Source organism: Coffea eugenioides, chromosome 9 (genome assembly GCF_003713205.1).
Source record: "Coffea eugenioides isolate CCC68of chromosome 9, Ceug_1.0, whole genome shotgun sequence".
Lineage (NCBI taxonomy): Eukaryota > Viridiplantae > Streptophyta > Magnoliopsida > Gentianales > Rubiaceae > Coffea > Coffea eugenioides.
The window spans coordinates 14,145,354-14,161,003 of record NC_040043.1 but is presented as its reverse complement, the minus strand read 5'-3'; the positions used below and the strand labels follow the sequence as shown (position 1 = coordinate 14,161,003).

The following is a 15,650-nucleotide window of genomic DNA, read 5'->3' as shown; positions in this document are numbered from 1 at the left end:
CTTTTGTTGCTTTAAAAGGGGACAACGTACAGAAGCAAAAGATATCTAGGGCTTTAGTTTTAGTTTTTTAGTTTAGTTCTAGTTTTCTTTCTTTGGACTGGCCTCTGACACACGCCAGGTATTCGACAATATTCCCCAACGGGGAGATTTTCTCATGAGGCGTGGTTAAGCTTTTCTAGTCAAGGGGACAACTGACGATTTGGTTCGACAATTACTGTGAGATCGAATCTGTTTTAATTATTTTCTTCATTTATTGGTATTTATATGTTCCTTGATTTTAATTGCTATGGCCTTGTGTATGATTGATTAGTGCGCAATAATTAATTATTCATATAGGCTATTTTTGCTAAATAGGGGTAATTGAATCCGTAATTGTTCGTTATCTCTACCTCAGTAGCAACTGGCGTAATTGGGTTTATGTCAGGGGAGCATATGATCTAATTTAAACAAACCCTCGTAGCGTGTTTGTTGGTTAGGATTGGGCCTTTCTAATTATTAATGCAATCTAGAAATTAAATCCTACGGTCGTACCTAGGGTTATTTTTGGGTTAGAGAAATAGCTAACGGTCGTACCTTAGCTATCGAGAAATTAAGGAAGGGTTGGTTGTTTATCGCGTGCATGACAACTATAACTAATCTATTGCTAAATGTTGGAATTATTTCTGCATCAATGATCAGTGCATGAACCATTTCTGATGTGTACCCTTGGCTAGAGTTTCTCTTAGTTATTTTCTTTTAATTAATTATTTTCTGCAGTTAATTTATTTAGTTAGCATTTAATCCAAAACCCCCCATACTTTGGACTCTAGAAGAAACGAATTATCCCCAGTCCCTGTGGATTCGACCCTACTCACCGCTATATACAAAATCTGTATTTTTCTCGAGTAGGTATTTATTATTGCACAGGTTCGGCACCTGTCAGACACCGAATGTTAAGAGGTAAGTAATAATAACCCTATTAATAAATAACTAATGCATATTTCGATTCAGTAATGAATACGCAGCTTCATTGTTGTGTTTCATGTCACTAAATTTATTATTATTTTTTGTTAAAATAAGGCAGTGATAACAAAATTTTGAACTGTAATCAGATATCAAGATTGAATAGCTAAGCGCTAGAAGAGGAAAAAAAAATACATGCCATAATCATAGAATTACACTGAAAACTGATAATCTACGGGTGCAAGAGAGAGATTTTTAATGAAAATTTATAAAATTTCCTAGGAGCTAAAAGAAAAATCTCAAAAACTTGGGGGTGGCATTTGCCCTTGCATACTATGCCGATTCTAAAGATCGGTGCATACCATGCATGAGAAGACTAGCCATTAAATTGCTCAACTACTAAGTCTTAACGAAATGATGAAGCGCCCGACACATCGCTACGTTGGGGATCCCATACAGTCTGAATGCCGATAAGAAGGCATGGACTTGGTCTTCATGATCACCTTTTCCATCATAGAATGGAACATTTGGGAATTTGAAGTTCCCTGGAAAAACTTCTTCGTTAATGTTAGGGGTGAAGGAGGCATGTTATCTCCGTAAAGGGCCGATCCGTATCTAGACCGTTCACTTGTGTCATCCCTCTTGAATGGGTTCTTGAGCAGTGCTCTCGAAAACTGAGGAAACTTTAGAATGCACTTTGCCTTGCAATTTAGAAAGGTTCTTTTCCTTCTTCCTCTTGGAGTACGTGATGGTCATCCGAGTCACCCTCGAAAGAAGACAAAGAAGACTCTTCGGACTATCTTTGAGCAGATTCGCCTCTATCCTTACCTTTCATGTGCCTAACAATCTCTTCAAAAAACCCTGGACTGGAGGCCACAAACTCAGCCACTCGAGCTATGACCTCTCCATGAGGCTGTGAATTCTCTAGTATGTCCTGATCCCTTGGATCGGCTATACGGCTCCCAAAAGTTCGGGGGTTCTTGTTTCCACGATTAGAGCAAGTCTTAGTCATAAGAGAGTAAAGCAACTGTATTTACTTCACTTCCCACAAACAGCGCCAATTGTAGAGTCACAGTCGAAACTCCCGAGAAGACTGGAGATCGACGAACTCTAGTTCGGATTTCCTGTATGATATCAAAAGCAGAGGTGGAGTATTCCCCCAATTTGGCTCTGATGCTTAAGTTAGCAAAAGTTAACAGCTCAAATAAAGTTACCTATGAGAATTAAGAAACAGTTACCTCTGGGGTCTAAGAAAAGAGGGGTATTTATAGTGAAACGTGAGAGGTGTCCTTGGGTTTTAGGCCGCATTGATAGGACAGGATGCAGCTATCGGTTGACTCTAGATCTACTAGTGCAAGAGCATAGACCTGCAAAAGCTCGTAAGGTGTCACATCAATCACTTCTTGTTGTGAATGTCCTCGGCTCACTGGACATCTAAACTACAAGATGACTACTCAGATTAGAAAGTGGCCGGGAGAGATCATCTTGAGGAGGATGATCCTGGGTACCACACTAAGCATATGATGAAATGTCATCTTTAATGGCGAACAAAGAAATTAAGTTATTCCCATAACCGTACTCATAGCAAGTTCACAAACAATGAAGTTGTTCCCATGATTTCCAACGTGTTTCTCTTGGATTCTATAGCTCTCATGTCATATATTGATTGCTCCATTGGTTATGAACTTGATGTGCATTTGGGGTTGAAGTTGGGATAACAAAAGTATAATTAGAAGGTGAATATAGGAACAAATATCTATTACAAGGTTGCAGAAACCGTCAGTAAGGACCCTGTAGATGATAATCTTGCAAAGTAATCCCTATGGGATATCTCTTACAGTTTTTTATTTCAAATTCAGAAAATTCATAATCAAATTCGGACCAAATTCGTATATTTCAAATATGGAAAACCCGATTTCCATTTCGTTTAAGTGCCAAAATAGGAATTTAAGTATAATTACATGATGCAGCATGGAATTAACTCCATGAGGAATTTTCAGTTATCAGGAAAGATTATCAATCGGTCCCCTCTTTATTTGTGGCTTAAATTGAACATGGTGGGGTACTAGTGCCCGTAATGCATTTAACATCATGCTAATACGGGCTGCTTATGAAGTGATATAATTTTTTCTTTCTTTTGAATTGGTAATCACGACGGATGGTGGTGGCCGAGGTCAGCATTTGGTGGGATAGTTGATAATGCCACTGCCGTGCTTCAATTTGCCACCATGGCGGTGCTACCTCATCCGCCCTACTCTAAAAGAAAAGGAAATGAAAATAACTAAAAGTAATAATAAATGTCTTGCAAGTAATAACAAATTGTATTGCTGAGATATTGATCTCATAGTTAAAGCTGAAATCTTTTTTCTCCTTCATTTCTTAAATTTCACCATTCCCCTTCTAAAATATTTTGAAAAAAGGATAGACTACATTTTTTGTGTTGTCGAGTTGAACAAAAAACTAAATTGTTCAACTCGATATAATCGCAAAAGGAAGTGAAGAGACTTTGGAAACTATAAAGAAATTATGTGAAAAAAATAGATTTTTTTTAATATTTTACTTTTGAAAAGAAATTTATTCTCTTCTTTTAATTTTTGTCTCTGTTCTCGAGAAAGTAGTGTTAAATTAAACCAGCAAGGCATGAAGTCAATTTTAACAATCAATGGCACTTGAATGTCATTAGATCATAAGTTTTACTGGCATTTTCTTAAAAAAATGAAAATAAAAACACAGTTTGCTAAGTGGATGAGATTTTCTTGCCTAATTGATGAGGTTTCCTTTCTTGATTTACTCCTTCTCTTAACTGATAAGTATCAAAGTAAATCCCTCAAACATTGAAACTCGCTAAAATTTTTTCAATCTTGCATTCTCTACAAGTCTTTATCCACAAACCCTATAATCTAGCATCTCAATTCCATTGTTATCTACCATCACAAGAAATCATTAAAGGTACTTTTTGTCCTCTCTAAATTCCATAGAACAAAACAATAGTTTATAGGTTTTTGTCTATTTTATCATTTTATATTGTGTGATTATGGGTACAATTCTAAGATAAGAAATATCAGTTATTTCAATTTTTTCCTTTCCTTTGAGTAGTTGTATTGATTACTCTAGTGTTAAAATCTTCTTTCTTTCACAATCATTGTATCATTGTACTTTCATAGTGTTAATAACATGATCTCTTCTTTTTTTTTTTTTTTGCCAAGCTAGGTTTAGAGAAGCTTTTGGAAATTTGTCTCAAGAAAGGGAAAGAATTGTATTACTTGACTAAGAGAGATAGTATGATGTTCTTCGCATAAACCTTGGAAATGTAAAGCACAATCAGTAGGTCAGGAAAAGAAAGCATATTACTTAGCATTTCGAAAACATAATTGTAGGACTTTTAGTGAAATTCATATAGTATGAAGTGTCTTTATTTACCATATTCTAACAAAAATGTGTGTCAAATTGTAATGATAGGTATGGTTAGACAACTAAGTATCAATTAGAATTCATTTACATTAAGTCATCCTATGTTGGTGCAATGCCCCCAAAAAATAATAAAGGGTGCAGTGCATGTTGTTATCAGTTAATTATTATGTGGTGAAATGTGCTAACATCCCATTCACTTTGTATGCGAAGCTAGTTTTGTGATGTATATTTTCTACGCAGACCAAAGGTGTGGTTGTAGGTTCAAAGATGGTCAAGCATTAGGAAATACTAGATGAGTTACTCTTTTTCTCAAGTTTTAGGATTAAATATAAATTGATGGTACTATTTCCTTTTTTTTATTTTAGAAATATTGGTGAGTGTTGAGGTTTCTTTGTTGGAATGCCTTTATGATAGGTTACGATTTTATTATTAATTTTTCCTATTACCTGACCTGATGTGGATCAATTATTAGATTCTATTAACTTTTCGTAATTTACATTTATTTCAGGGAGTAGAACGAAAATACCACAACCAAGGCCAATTTGACAGTCATCGGAAAAGAATTCAAGTAACAGGCGTCCAGGGGCATTTTTGGAATATGAGGGCACGACCCTCTTTGGTAATTTGGCGGAAGACAACACGGAAAGAGGATAAAAAGGTTGGAGTATTCTTCGGTCTCTTCATGGCCGCAGACGCCGCACAGTAGCAGCAGGAACTAGATATTAGATAGCTTTCCTTTGACTTTTCTTGGGTAGTTTTTCTTTCTTCGTATGGTAGGACATTTAGCTTAGCTTTTCTTTTGATTTTTCCTCTTTTCGTCTTATTGTGCTTTTGTTTCCATTGGATGTGAAGGCAAAGAAAAGCAATTGGGCATTCTTTGTAATCTGCTTGACTTTTCCTTCATTGCCGAACCGAATTGAATTTTCTCAATTTCGGAGTCAATGGCCGCTACGGTTGCTTCGATTTCCTGTGGGCTTTATTCATTAAAGATGAACTAAACTCCCTTTTCTAGTTAAGGAACAACAGAGGCTTTAGTGCGTCTAAAAATTGTGAGATTGATTTAATTTTATCTTTTTCCTTTATTTATTGATATTTGCATGTTCTCTTATTACAGTGTTCATGGTTATTCAATTAATTGATTGTCTTGGTCCCGGATAATTTGTTAATTTAGTAATCTATTGTCAAATGGGGTGTTAAATCTGTAATTGTTTAATTGTCCTGAAATAGTGACAACTGGCATAATTGGATTTGTGTCAGGGGAATACGCAGGCTAACATAAAATAACCATGGTAGTGCATTATTTGATTAGAACAGGACTCCTCTAATATGTAGGGCAATTGGAAAATTAAATCTTACGGGAGTACCTAGGATTATTTATCAATTAGAGTAGTGGTTATTGAGCATACCTTAATCACCGACACAGTAAGGAAGGGTTGACTGTTATCGCTTATTTGGCAGTTATAACCTATTTATTAGTAAATAATTGGAATTGCCTTTGCATCGATGATCAATTAGGTGAACCATTGCTGAAATTATTTCTTGGCTAGAAATTTAGTTATCATTAATCTGATTTTAGTGAATTGTCGTTTACTTTTTAGTTAGCTATTTGATTTTATTCGAACTGTTTAATCATTTTCATTGCTATAAAAACCCCCCATTGTTAGTTTGAACTCCGAAAGAGACACATATCCCCAGTCCCTGTGGATTCGACCCTACTTATCATTATCTACAGAAATTAACTTTTGTTTGAGCAGATATTTTATTGCACAGGCTTGACAACCTGTCAATTTTTTTTGCTGTTGCCGGAGACTGGCGTTAGTTATTTGTTTCTTTTTAAGTTTATTTTTGTTCTAATTTTCTAGTACTTTTCAAGTGTATGCCCCGTTCTTCTCGTACAGGTGAATTAATTTTTGACCCTGAGGTAGAGAAGACCACACGGAGAACACAAAAAGAGACCAGACAACTCAGGGAAAAGTACTCCAAGGCTACATCTCAGAGACCTGAGCTAGAAGTTGAACCAACAGATTCGTTTGGTGACACTTCAAGTGACTCAGATCAAGAAAAAATCACTATGACGAACGCACGAACATTTAAAGAGTTGGCTGCTCCTGATTTAAATCAGCAGCCTTTGTGCATTACTTTCCCAAATTTAATGATAATACTTCATTTGAATTAAAATATGGTCTAATTCATCTCTTACCATCTTTTCATGGTTTGTTAGGTGAAGAGCCATATAAGCATTTGCAGGAGTTTGATGTCGTGTGCAATAGTAGAAACCCCCGGGTATCATAGAAGAGCAAATAAAAATGAGGGCATTCCCCTTTTCCTTGAAGGATTTCGCAAAAGACTGGTTGTACTACCTACTACCAAGTAGTATCACCACGTGGGACCAGTTGAAGAAAAAGTTTTTAGACAAGTATTTTCAGTCACTCTACGACTACTGGGAGCGATTCAAGAAGTTGTGCATCAAGTACCCCCAGCACCAAATAAGTGAGCAGTTACTCATACAATATTTTTACGAGGGACTAATCTTCAGAGACAGGAGTATCATTGATGCTGCGAATGAAGGGGCACTGGTGAACAAGACCCCTTGGGCAGCATGGGAGCTAATTAAGGGAATGACCGAGAATTCACAACAGTTCGGTACGAGGGAGGATGTCCTGATACGCAAGGTAAATGAGGTAAAGACATCTTCTATCCAGCAGCAGTTGACGGAGTTAACCTCGTTTGTTAGGCAACTGGCTGTAGGAAACGCATCTCAGGCCAAGGTGTGTGGAATTTACACTATCATGGATCATTCTACAGATATGTGCCCGATAATTCAAGAACAAAGTGCAGAGCAAGTGAACATGGCTAGTCACGCGCCCGTGCCAAGAATGCCCTATGACCCATACTCGAATACGTATAATCCCGGTTAGAGACATCATCCTAATCTCGGCTATAGAGAGAACAGGTAGCCTAACTTTGTGTCAAATAGACAACAAGGGTACCAGCAGCAGTACCAATCCCGACCACCTCCGCCACTAAGTTCTAGTCCATCTTTGTAGGAGATGATCAAACAACTGATGGCTAGCACCGCGCAACATCAGCAAAAGACAGACTCCGAACTGCAAAATATAAGAAATCAATTGGAACAGGTACAAGTAATGCAAAATCAGATGAATCAGATGGCAGTGGCAATCAATCACCTGGAATCCCAAGTTTATGAAAAATTGCCGTCTCAACCTAAATTGAACTTGAAGAACGTAAGTGCGATGACTTTAATGAGTGGGAAGGAAATTCAGGGCCCGAACTCACGATTCCCAAGGACAAAGATGAGGAAAGGATCGAGAATGAGCTTGAAAAGGAGGACAGCAATGGCACAAATCAAAAGGTACTCCCTGATCCAGTCATTACAGTTAGAACTAACCCGTCTCCCTTTCCTAGTAGGTTAGAGAAACCGAGGAAGCAGGATAAGGAACAGGATCACGCGCCCGTGCCAAGAATGCCCTATGACCCATACTCGAATACGTATAATCCCGGTTAGAGACATCATCCTAATCTCGGCTATAGAGAGAACAGGTAGCCTAACTTTGTGTCAAATAGACAACAAGGGTACCAGCAGCAGTACCAATCCCGACCACCTCCGCCACTAAGTTCTAGTCCATCTTTGTAGGAGATGATCAAACAACTGATGGCTAGCACCGCGCAACATCAGCAAAAGACAGACTCCGAACTGCAAAATATAAGAAATCAATTGGAACAGGTACAAGTAATGCAAAATCAGATGAATCAGATGGCAGTGGCAATCAATCACCTGGAATCCCAAGTTTATGAAAAATTGCCGTCTCAACCTAAATTGAACTTGAAGAACGTAAGTGCGATGACTTTAATGAGTGGGAAGGAAATTCAGGGCCCGAACTCACGATTCCCAAGGACAAAGATGAGGAAAGGATCGAGAATGAGCTTGAAAAGGAGGACAGCAATGGCACAAATCAAAAGGTACTCCCTGATCCAGTCATTACAGTTAGAACTAACCCGTCTCCCTTTCCTAGTAGGTTAGAGAAACCGAGGAAGCAGGATAAGGAACAGGAGTTCCTAGGATGTTCCGTAAGGCAGAGATCAATATTCCCCTGTTAGACACCATCAAGCAAGTGTTGAAGTATGCAAAGTTTTTAAGGGACCTATGTATCAACTGAAGACAGTTGAGGGGAGATGAAAGGGTCATCGTTGGGGAGAATGTGTTAGCAGTTCTCCAAAGGAAGTTTCCACAAAGGAAGTTTCCACCGAAGTACGGGGATCCAGGTAGGTTTACTGTCCCATGTAGGATAGGTAATACTTTGATTAGGAATACCCTGATGGACTTAGGAGCATCGATAAACGTAATGCTTAAATGTATGTATGCTTTTCTGAACCTCGGTCCATTAAAAGAAATTGAGATAATAATCCAATTAGCTGACCGAACAAATGCATACCCTGATGGGTTGGTTGAGGATGTGCTGGTTAAAGTTAATGAATTGGTATTTTCGGCCGACTTTTATGTACTTGACATGGATGATGACCATTCTCCCGACCCTTCACCTTTGCTATTAGGTAGACCATTTTTTAGTACAGCCCAGAAAAAAATAACATTAATAAGGATACATTGTCCATGGAATTTGATGGAGAACTAGTCCACTTTAATATTTTTGATACAATAAAACATCCTGTTAACTCTCACTCTGGTTTTTTATTCATGCTAATAATCCCTCTGTACAAGAATTTTTGAGTTTACTTGTAGAGGCAAATTCAAATTTACTGAAAACAAGTATAAGAGGATGAAAGCAATGTATGAGGTGAAAAGGAGTAGGAAATTAAGAAAGAAGGCTGTACTTAAAGGCTATTTGGATCGTGGAGGAGGGCTATCAATTACAAGGAAAATTGAGTTACACCCAAATTGAAGAATAGTGTTCAATGTCTAGCTAGAGACATTAAAGAAAGGCGCTCATTGGGAGGCAACTCAATTTCTTTTAGTTATTTGTTCGATTTTGTTTGTTAGTTTAAATATGTTTTCTTTGAGTTTGACTGATTTCGGGTTTCAATTCTCGTTTTTTATGATTCGTAGGTATCTCTCTGACATGATGCGCCCGCGTCAAGTCGTATGGAGAGCTCATGATCAGAAGGATTCTGGCCCTCATGACGCGCCCGAGTCAAGTCGTATGGAGAGCTCATCACCAAAAGGGTTCTAACCCTCATGACATGCCCGCATTATTTTCGCGGGAAAGATAAGTTTTCAAACCTCAAGAAATATTTCGCTTTCCTTTTTATCTCTAATTTCGAATTTGGAAAAAAAATTTTCTTTAAAAAAATAATAAAATAAAATAAACTTTTTTAAAAAGATGAATAATAAATTAATTCGAAAAGGAAAAAAAAAGAATCTTTTGTTTAACCGTGGCTTAGATCTTCAAGATGCAAATTAAAAAAAAAATTCTTTCTCTTTTTCTTTTTCCTTCTTTTCTTTCTTTTCTTTCTTTCTTCCTCCTTTTCTACCATTGTGCGCCACTACTCCAATCTCTCTCACTCCAATCGCGCGACCTCTACCACCAGCCGTCGCATCTACTTCGCGCGCCACCCTTTGCCCCGCATCCATTCCTACTTTTTCCCTCGACGACCAGTGAAGGATTTGGGCGCGTACTTCCACCACATCGGTTTTCCTCTACCGTTCCCGCCTACCTCGTAGCCACTCGAGAGGGAAGTTTCGTTGTCCTTTTCGCTTTAATTACTTTAATTCCTCCATTGAGGACAATGTAGGATCTAGGTGTGGGAGGGCACCTGTGCTAGTTTTTCTACTTTTATTTTTTTAGATGTTTTGCTTTCTTTTTAGTTTGTTATTTGTCAATCTTTCTTTCTTTTTATTGATTAGCTCGTATGTGATGCCAAAGTTTGATATTGGATTGTTGCCTCTATTTCTACTATTGCTAAGTTTTAGTAATGGAAGTGTATCAAGTAGATATGGTTGAGTCTAAGAATATCTCTATGGTGAATATCGACGACTGTGTGACTTTTATAATTTTTGGTTAACTTTCCTTGGCATAGAGAATAACTGTTGGCATTTTCATGTAAATTGGTCCGGTTATTAACCTTAATTCTTCATGTTTGAAAATGAGGCTAGCTAATGCAAATTTTCTTTTGATTTTTGTGTTATTTAGCTGTGAATAAGAGTTGACTGTACTCCGCTAGTATTTACTACCGAGTAATCGAGGATCTTCACCGAAAGTGTCGATTCTTGCGTCAAAAAGTAGTAATTGCTATGAGTGCGTGGTCATGTGCGATAGGAACTGAGTAATTGGGCTCTTTTATCTAACAAATATCGGAGTTCGCGTCAAAAAGCTCCAATAGCCAGGGACTATGTCTTGTGTTACTATTAAAAAAAACAGAAAAATAGAAAAACATGAAAAAAAGTGAATGTTGTGTTAGTATATAATAAAAGTCAGCCTACCGATTTATGGATTTAATGTTGAGATTTTGGTTAATAGTTGGATCATTTGCTGATAAATGTTGTGTGTCATTCCTTCTTCTTAGATTAGTTAACCTGCAATTAGAGGAGTTTGTGATTTAGAAGCTAATCGCAGTGATGTTTCTTTGGTTTTGATCACTGATGCTTGATATATTTTTCTTGGTATCTTGGCAATATGGTAGGTGGAGCAATAGCTATTGTCAAATATTGATATTTGTTTACTGTTCTTATGCTTGAGGACAAGCAGGGTTTAGGTGTGAGGGGAATTGATAGGTTACGATTTTATCATTTATTTTATTATTAATTTTCCCTATTACCTGACCTGATGTGAATCAATTATTAGATTCTACTCGCTTTTCATAATTTGCATTTATTTTAGAGAGTAGAATGAAAATACCACAACAAGGCCAATTTGACAGTCATCGGAAAAGAATTCAAGTATCAAGCGTCCAGGGGCATTTTTGAAATATGAGGACGTGACCCTCTTTGGTAATTTGGCAGAAGACAACATGGAAAGAGGATAAAAAGGCTGGAGTCTTCTTCGGTCTCTTCATGGCCGCGGACGCCGCACAGTAGCAGTAGGAACTAGATATTAAATAGCTTTCTATTGACTTTTCTTGGGTAGTTTTTCTTTTTTCGTATGGTAGGACCTCTAGCTTAGCTTTTCTTTTGACTTTTCCTCTTTTCATCTTATTGTACTTTTGCTTCCATCGGATGTGAAGGCAAAGAAAAGCAATTGGGCATTCTTTGTAATCTTGACTTTTCCTTCATTGCCAAACCGAATTGAATTTTCTCAATTTCGGAGTCAATGGCCGCTACGGTTGCTTCGATCTCCTGTCAGCTTTATTCGTTAAAGATGAACTAAACTCCCTTTTCCAGTCAAGGAATAACTGAGGCTTTGGTTCGCCTAAAAATTATGAGATTGATTTAATTTTATCTTTTTCTTTTATTTATTGATATTTGCATATTCTCTGATCACAGTGTTCATGGTTATTCAATTAATTGATTATCTTGGATCCGGATAATTAGTTAATTTAGTAATCTATTGTCAAATGGGGCGTTAAATATGTAATTATTTAATTGCCCTGAAATAGTGACAACTGGCATGATTGGGTTGGTGTCAGGGGAATACGCGAGTTAACATAAAATAACCCTTTTGGAGGAAAATTAGCAACGGGAAAGGAACTAGAATTTGGAGGGATAACTGGATTCCAGATAGACCAGAAGGGAGATGATAAGTGACTAATTTACGTGATAATTGTATGACATTTTATATTATTTTTAGTCACTTTGGTTATATTATTGGAAGAAAATGAATCATTTTGGTTATAATTGGTGAAAAATGCTTTTAAATGATTAAATGAGGTTTTTATCACTTTTTACTTGGATTTTGTGTATTTTGACAGTTTTGACACATTTTCGTATTTCGGCTATAACTTGAGTTACAATGATCGGATTGGGATGATTCTTGAACCCATTTGAAGATAAGAGATAGATCTACAACTTTGGTGAAGACATCTAAATCCAGTTTGAAGGTTTTCCAGGTCAAAATGCCGAATTACAATAGCAAATGTCTACTGGTCGAAGCTGAAACAGGGCAATGAGCAGTCAAGGGTGTTTCGGTCATTTCTCAGCCTACACAGATCCAAATGAGATGATTCTTGATGCATTAGAAAGATAACTCAAAAGGCTACAACTTTCGTGTTTTAGACATGAGCTGGTTCAGCCTCTAACATCAAGAAAAGATTGGTTGAAGTTGGGCCAAAAACAGAGCAAGTGATCCACACTCGGATCCACTATTCATCCGAACCTTCGGTTGTTTCTGGGTTAGTGGATCCGAGGTACTGTAGCAGCTCGGATCACTGTAGCAGCCCAGATTTACTGTAGCAATCCGGCCTGAATTTGGCCGGATTCCTGGCCGGATTGTGGTCAGAAAAGGCTGCTCTGTACGCGTAAAACTCAATTTCACCCCCACCAACTCACATGCGTTGCAAGACATGTGAGAAACATTCCCAACTGTAAAAGGGAGATGTAATCCTCATTTCTTGACCACCTTTCATGATAAAAAAGCCAAATTCATTAAAAAGAGAGGAAATGGGAGTCCATAGCAGAAAAATAGAGAGTGAGCTACGGGAGAAAGCTTGAGTCTGCAGAAATGTAGCTCTTTCATCTCCCTGGTGTTAGTTTAGCTTAGTATAGAGTAGTGTAGCTTTTCCATTCTTGTTTATTATCTAGATTAGGATGAAGATGAATGATGAAGAAGGCAAGGAAGAAAGCTCATGTGACAAGGGTTGTATTCCTTCCAAATTCTTTATCTTTTGTATTTGATTCCAAGTTTAGTTAATATACAAGTTCTGGATTTTGTGTTCATTATGTGTTTCTAAAGTTTATACCTTGGGTTTGGTTGAACTTTCTATGATTGTTAGTGTTAATTGTTTGGTTATTTGATTGCTACGATTTGAGCAAGTTATTTAGCACTTTGGCTCTTTAAATCATGATTAATCTGGTACCATTAATTGTGATTATCTAAGGTGTTGTTTCTGCAATGAAAATTGAGATTTAACACTAGTTCAAGAAGTGCTAAACATAGGAAGTACACTCACGAAAGTAGAGGTGCATCTATGTGGTTTTTAGTGATTATTTCATGTAATTTCATTGAAGAAATGAACTTGTAACTAATTTCATAACCATGAGAATAGGTATGGATTAGTTATAAGTATAATTGATTCACTACGAAAGTAGGATTCAAATGCATAAGGAAATTACACCATAACTAGCCTAGATGTAGTAATTAATGATCCAAATATAGCACTTGCATGAGTAGTTGGGGATACCACAACCTAAGGAGCTTTCATTTGTCATTTTGTATAATTTCAGTAGGTTAAATTTGTTATAATTTATTGATAGTCTAAATAATAGAGAAGCTTTAGTAATACCGGTAATTGTTCACTCTTCCCTGTGGGATCGACCCGATATATACCCTAAACTACTAGTTGATCTGTATACTTGCAGTGAACGGGTGTAATTCGGTATTTTTTAGCTTGCACGTATGTAAAATACCCGTCAAGTTTTTGGCGCCGTTGCCGGGGAAGATTTGGCAATATCGGTGTGAAGAGCAACTTTATTAGTTTAGACATAATATTAGTTATTATAATGTTATTTTCTATTATTTTTGTGTTTTATGTGTGTGTGTGTGTTTCATTATCTATTTTTCTTACTAATTTTGCTTTTGAGGTTGTTTAAAAGCAATTTTAGGTGATGAGAAGGGTAGGTCAATTTGGAGGACAATGCTTGAGAAGTGGAAGTTTGGAAATGAATGGTTACCAAGTGCAAAGCTCCTTCAACAGAGGTAACCAAGAATTTACTGAATATATATATTTTGAAGATGGTTTAAGGTGCTTAAAGGCAAAATTTGATGTAATTAAGTTACAAGTTCAAATGGACACCATGATGCATGAAATTGAGCAAAGGAGGAATATTAATGCTTTTAATTCTTATCATGTGATTTGTGACTTGTGTGGAGATTATCATGCTACTAATACATGTATGCAAGCACAAAATGTGGATTATTATGATGAATTAGAGCATTACAATCCTTGTTTTGATCAATACAGTGCTAATTGGAGCAATTCTCCTGCTTATGGTTGGCAAAATCAATGTACTTATAGTGATAATTCATATTTTTATGATCACCAACCTGAAAGTGTCCAATATGAATCAAAACCATCTTGGGAGTTGGCAATAGAGAAGTTAGCTAATACACCTCTACCTTGGGAGTTAGAAAGTGAACCATTAGCTAATGATTCTAATGCATCTTGGGAGCTAGCTGTAGAAAATTTTTCTAATCAATTTGATTTAGCAATAGAAAAGCTAACAAATGCAACTTCCGATCGTTTTGATAGGATTGAGGAAAGAATAGATGAATTAGCTTCTTACTTTGGTAGAATACATGAGCAATTGAGTGCATTGTGTGAAGTTATTTCTTCTAATAATTTGCAAAATGATCCTAGCATGAATGATGGGAATGTTGTATGTGAAAATGGGTTGCATTTTGATGAAAATGATGAATCTCAAGAGTGTTTTAATGAGCAAATATCCATTTCACATGATAATATCTTTGGAACTAACTTTGAATCTCAAGAGGTGAGTTTTAATTGCTCAATTTTCACCCCTCTTGAGGAGTGCTATAAAAAGTACAGGTTTTAAAGATATTCCTGCCCAAGATACTTTCATGGCATTTCCTTTGGTAAGTTCTCAAGTGGTGCATATTCAATGTAAGATCTATGAAACATTTGGAATATGTAAGTCACTTTCATTTCTCACATCATTAGATCATGTGGCTTTTACTATAAAGTCACCATTTAATGATCCACCACGACCAAAAATGGTGGATTATTCGCTAACAAAGCCTCCTTGAAAAAATCCACCACGACCAAAAATGGTGGATTATTCGCTAACAAAGCCTCCTTGAAAAAATGAGGTGAAATAGTCAAGCTATTGACTTTAAAGAAGCGCTTATTGGGAGGCAACCCAATGCTTGTTTAAGTTAGTGTTACTTTGGAGTGATTTTATGTTTAAAGCATAAGTTTGAGTAATTTTGTTGTTTTTCATTTGTAGGTTTTGGAAAAGTGACCAAATGAGGTGAAAAAGGCGAAGTTTGATCAAAGATCTCAATACCTCAAATTCAGTAATTGTGGTTTTTGATGCATTAAAGAGGTTTAGAATGCATGTTTAGATCATTTTACATGTGCGTGAATGGTTTATTTTGACATAGAAATGATCTAGGGTGTATTTTGAATAATTGGGGTCAAACTGAAAATTG

At 36.8% G+C, this 15,650-nt stretch overlaps 1 protein-coding gene across 1 annotated transcript; it reads left to right on the top strand.

The window, feature by feature from the left end:
• Positions 1 to 6,659: 6,659 nt before the first annotated feature.
• LOC113782266 lies at positions 6,660 to 9,560 on the top strand. Its single transcript, XM_027328164.1, has 5 exons — positions 6,660 to 7,266; positions 7,638 to 7,874; positions 8,246 to 8,442; positions 8,538 to 8,815; positions 9,437 to 9,560. Exons 1-5 carry the CDS (start codon positions 6,660 to 6,662, stop codon positions 9,558 to 9,560), a joined length of 1,443 nt encoding a protein of 480 aa, XP_027183965.1.
• The last annotated feature ends 6,090 nt before the right edge of the window (positions 9,561 to 15,650 follow it).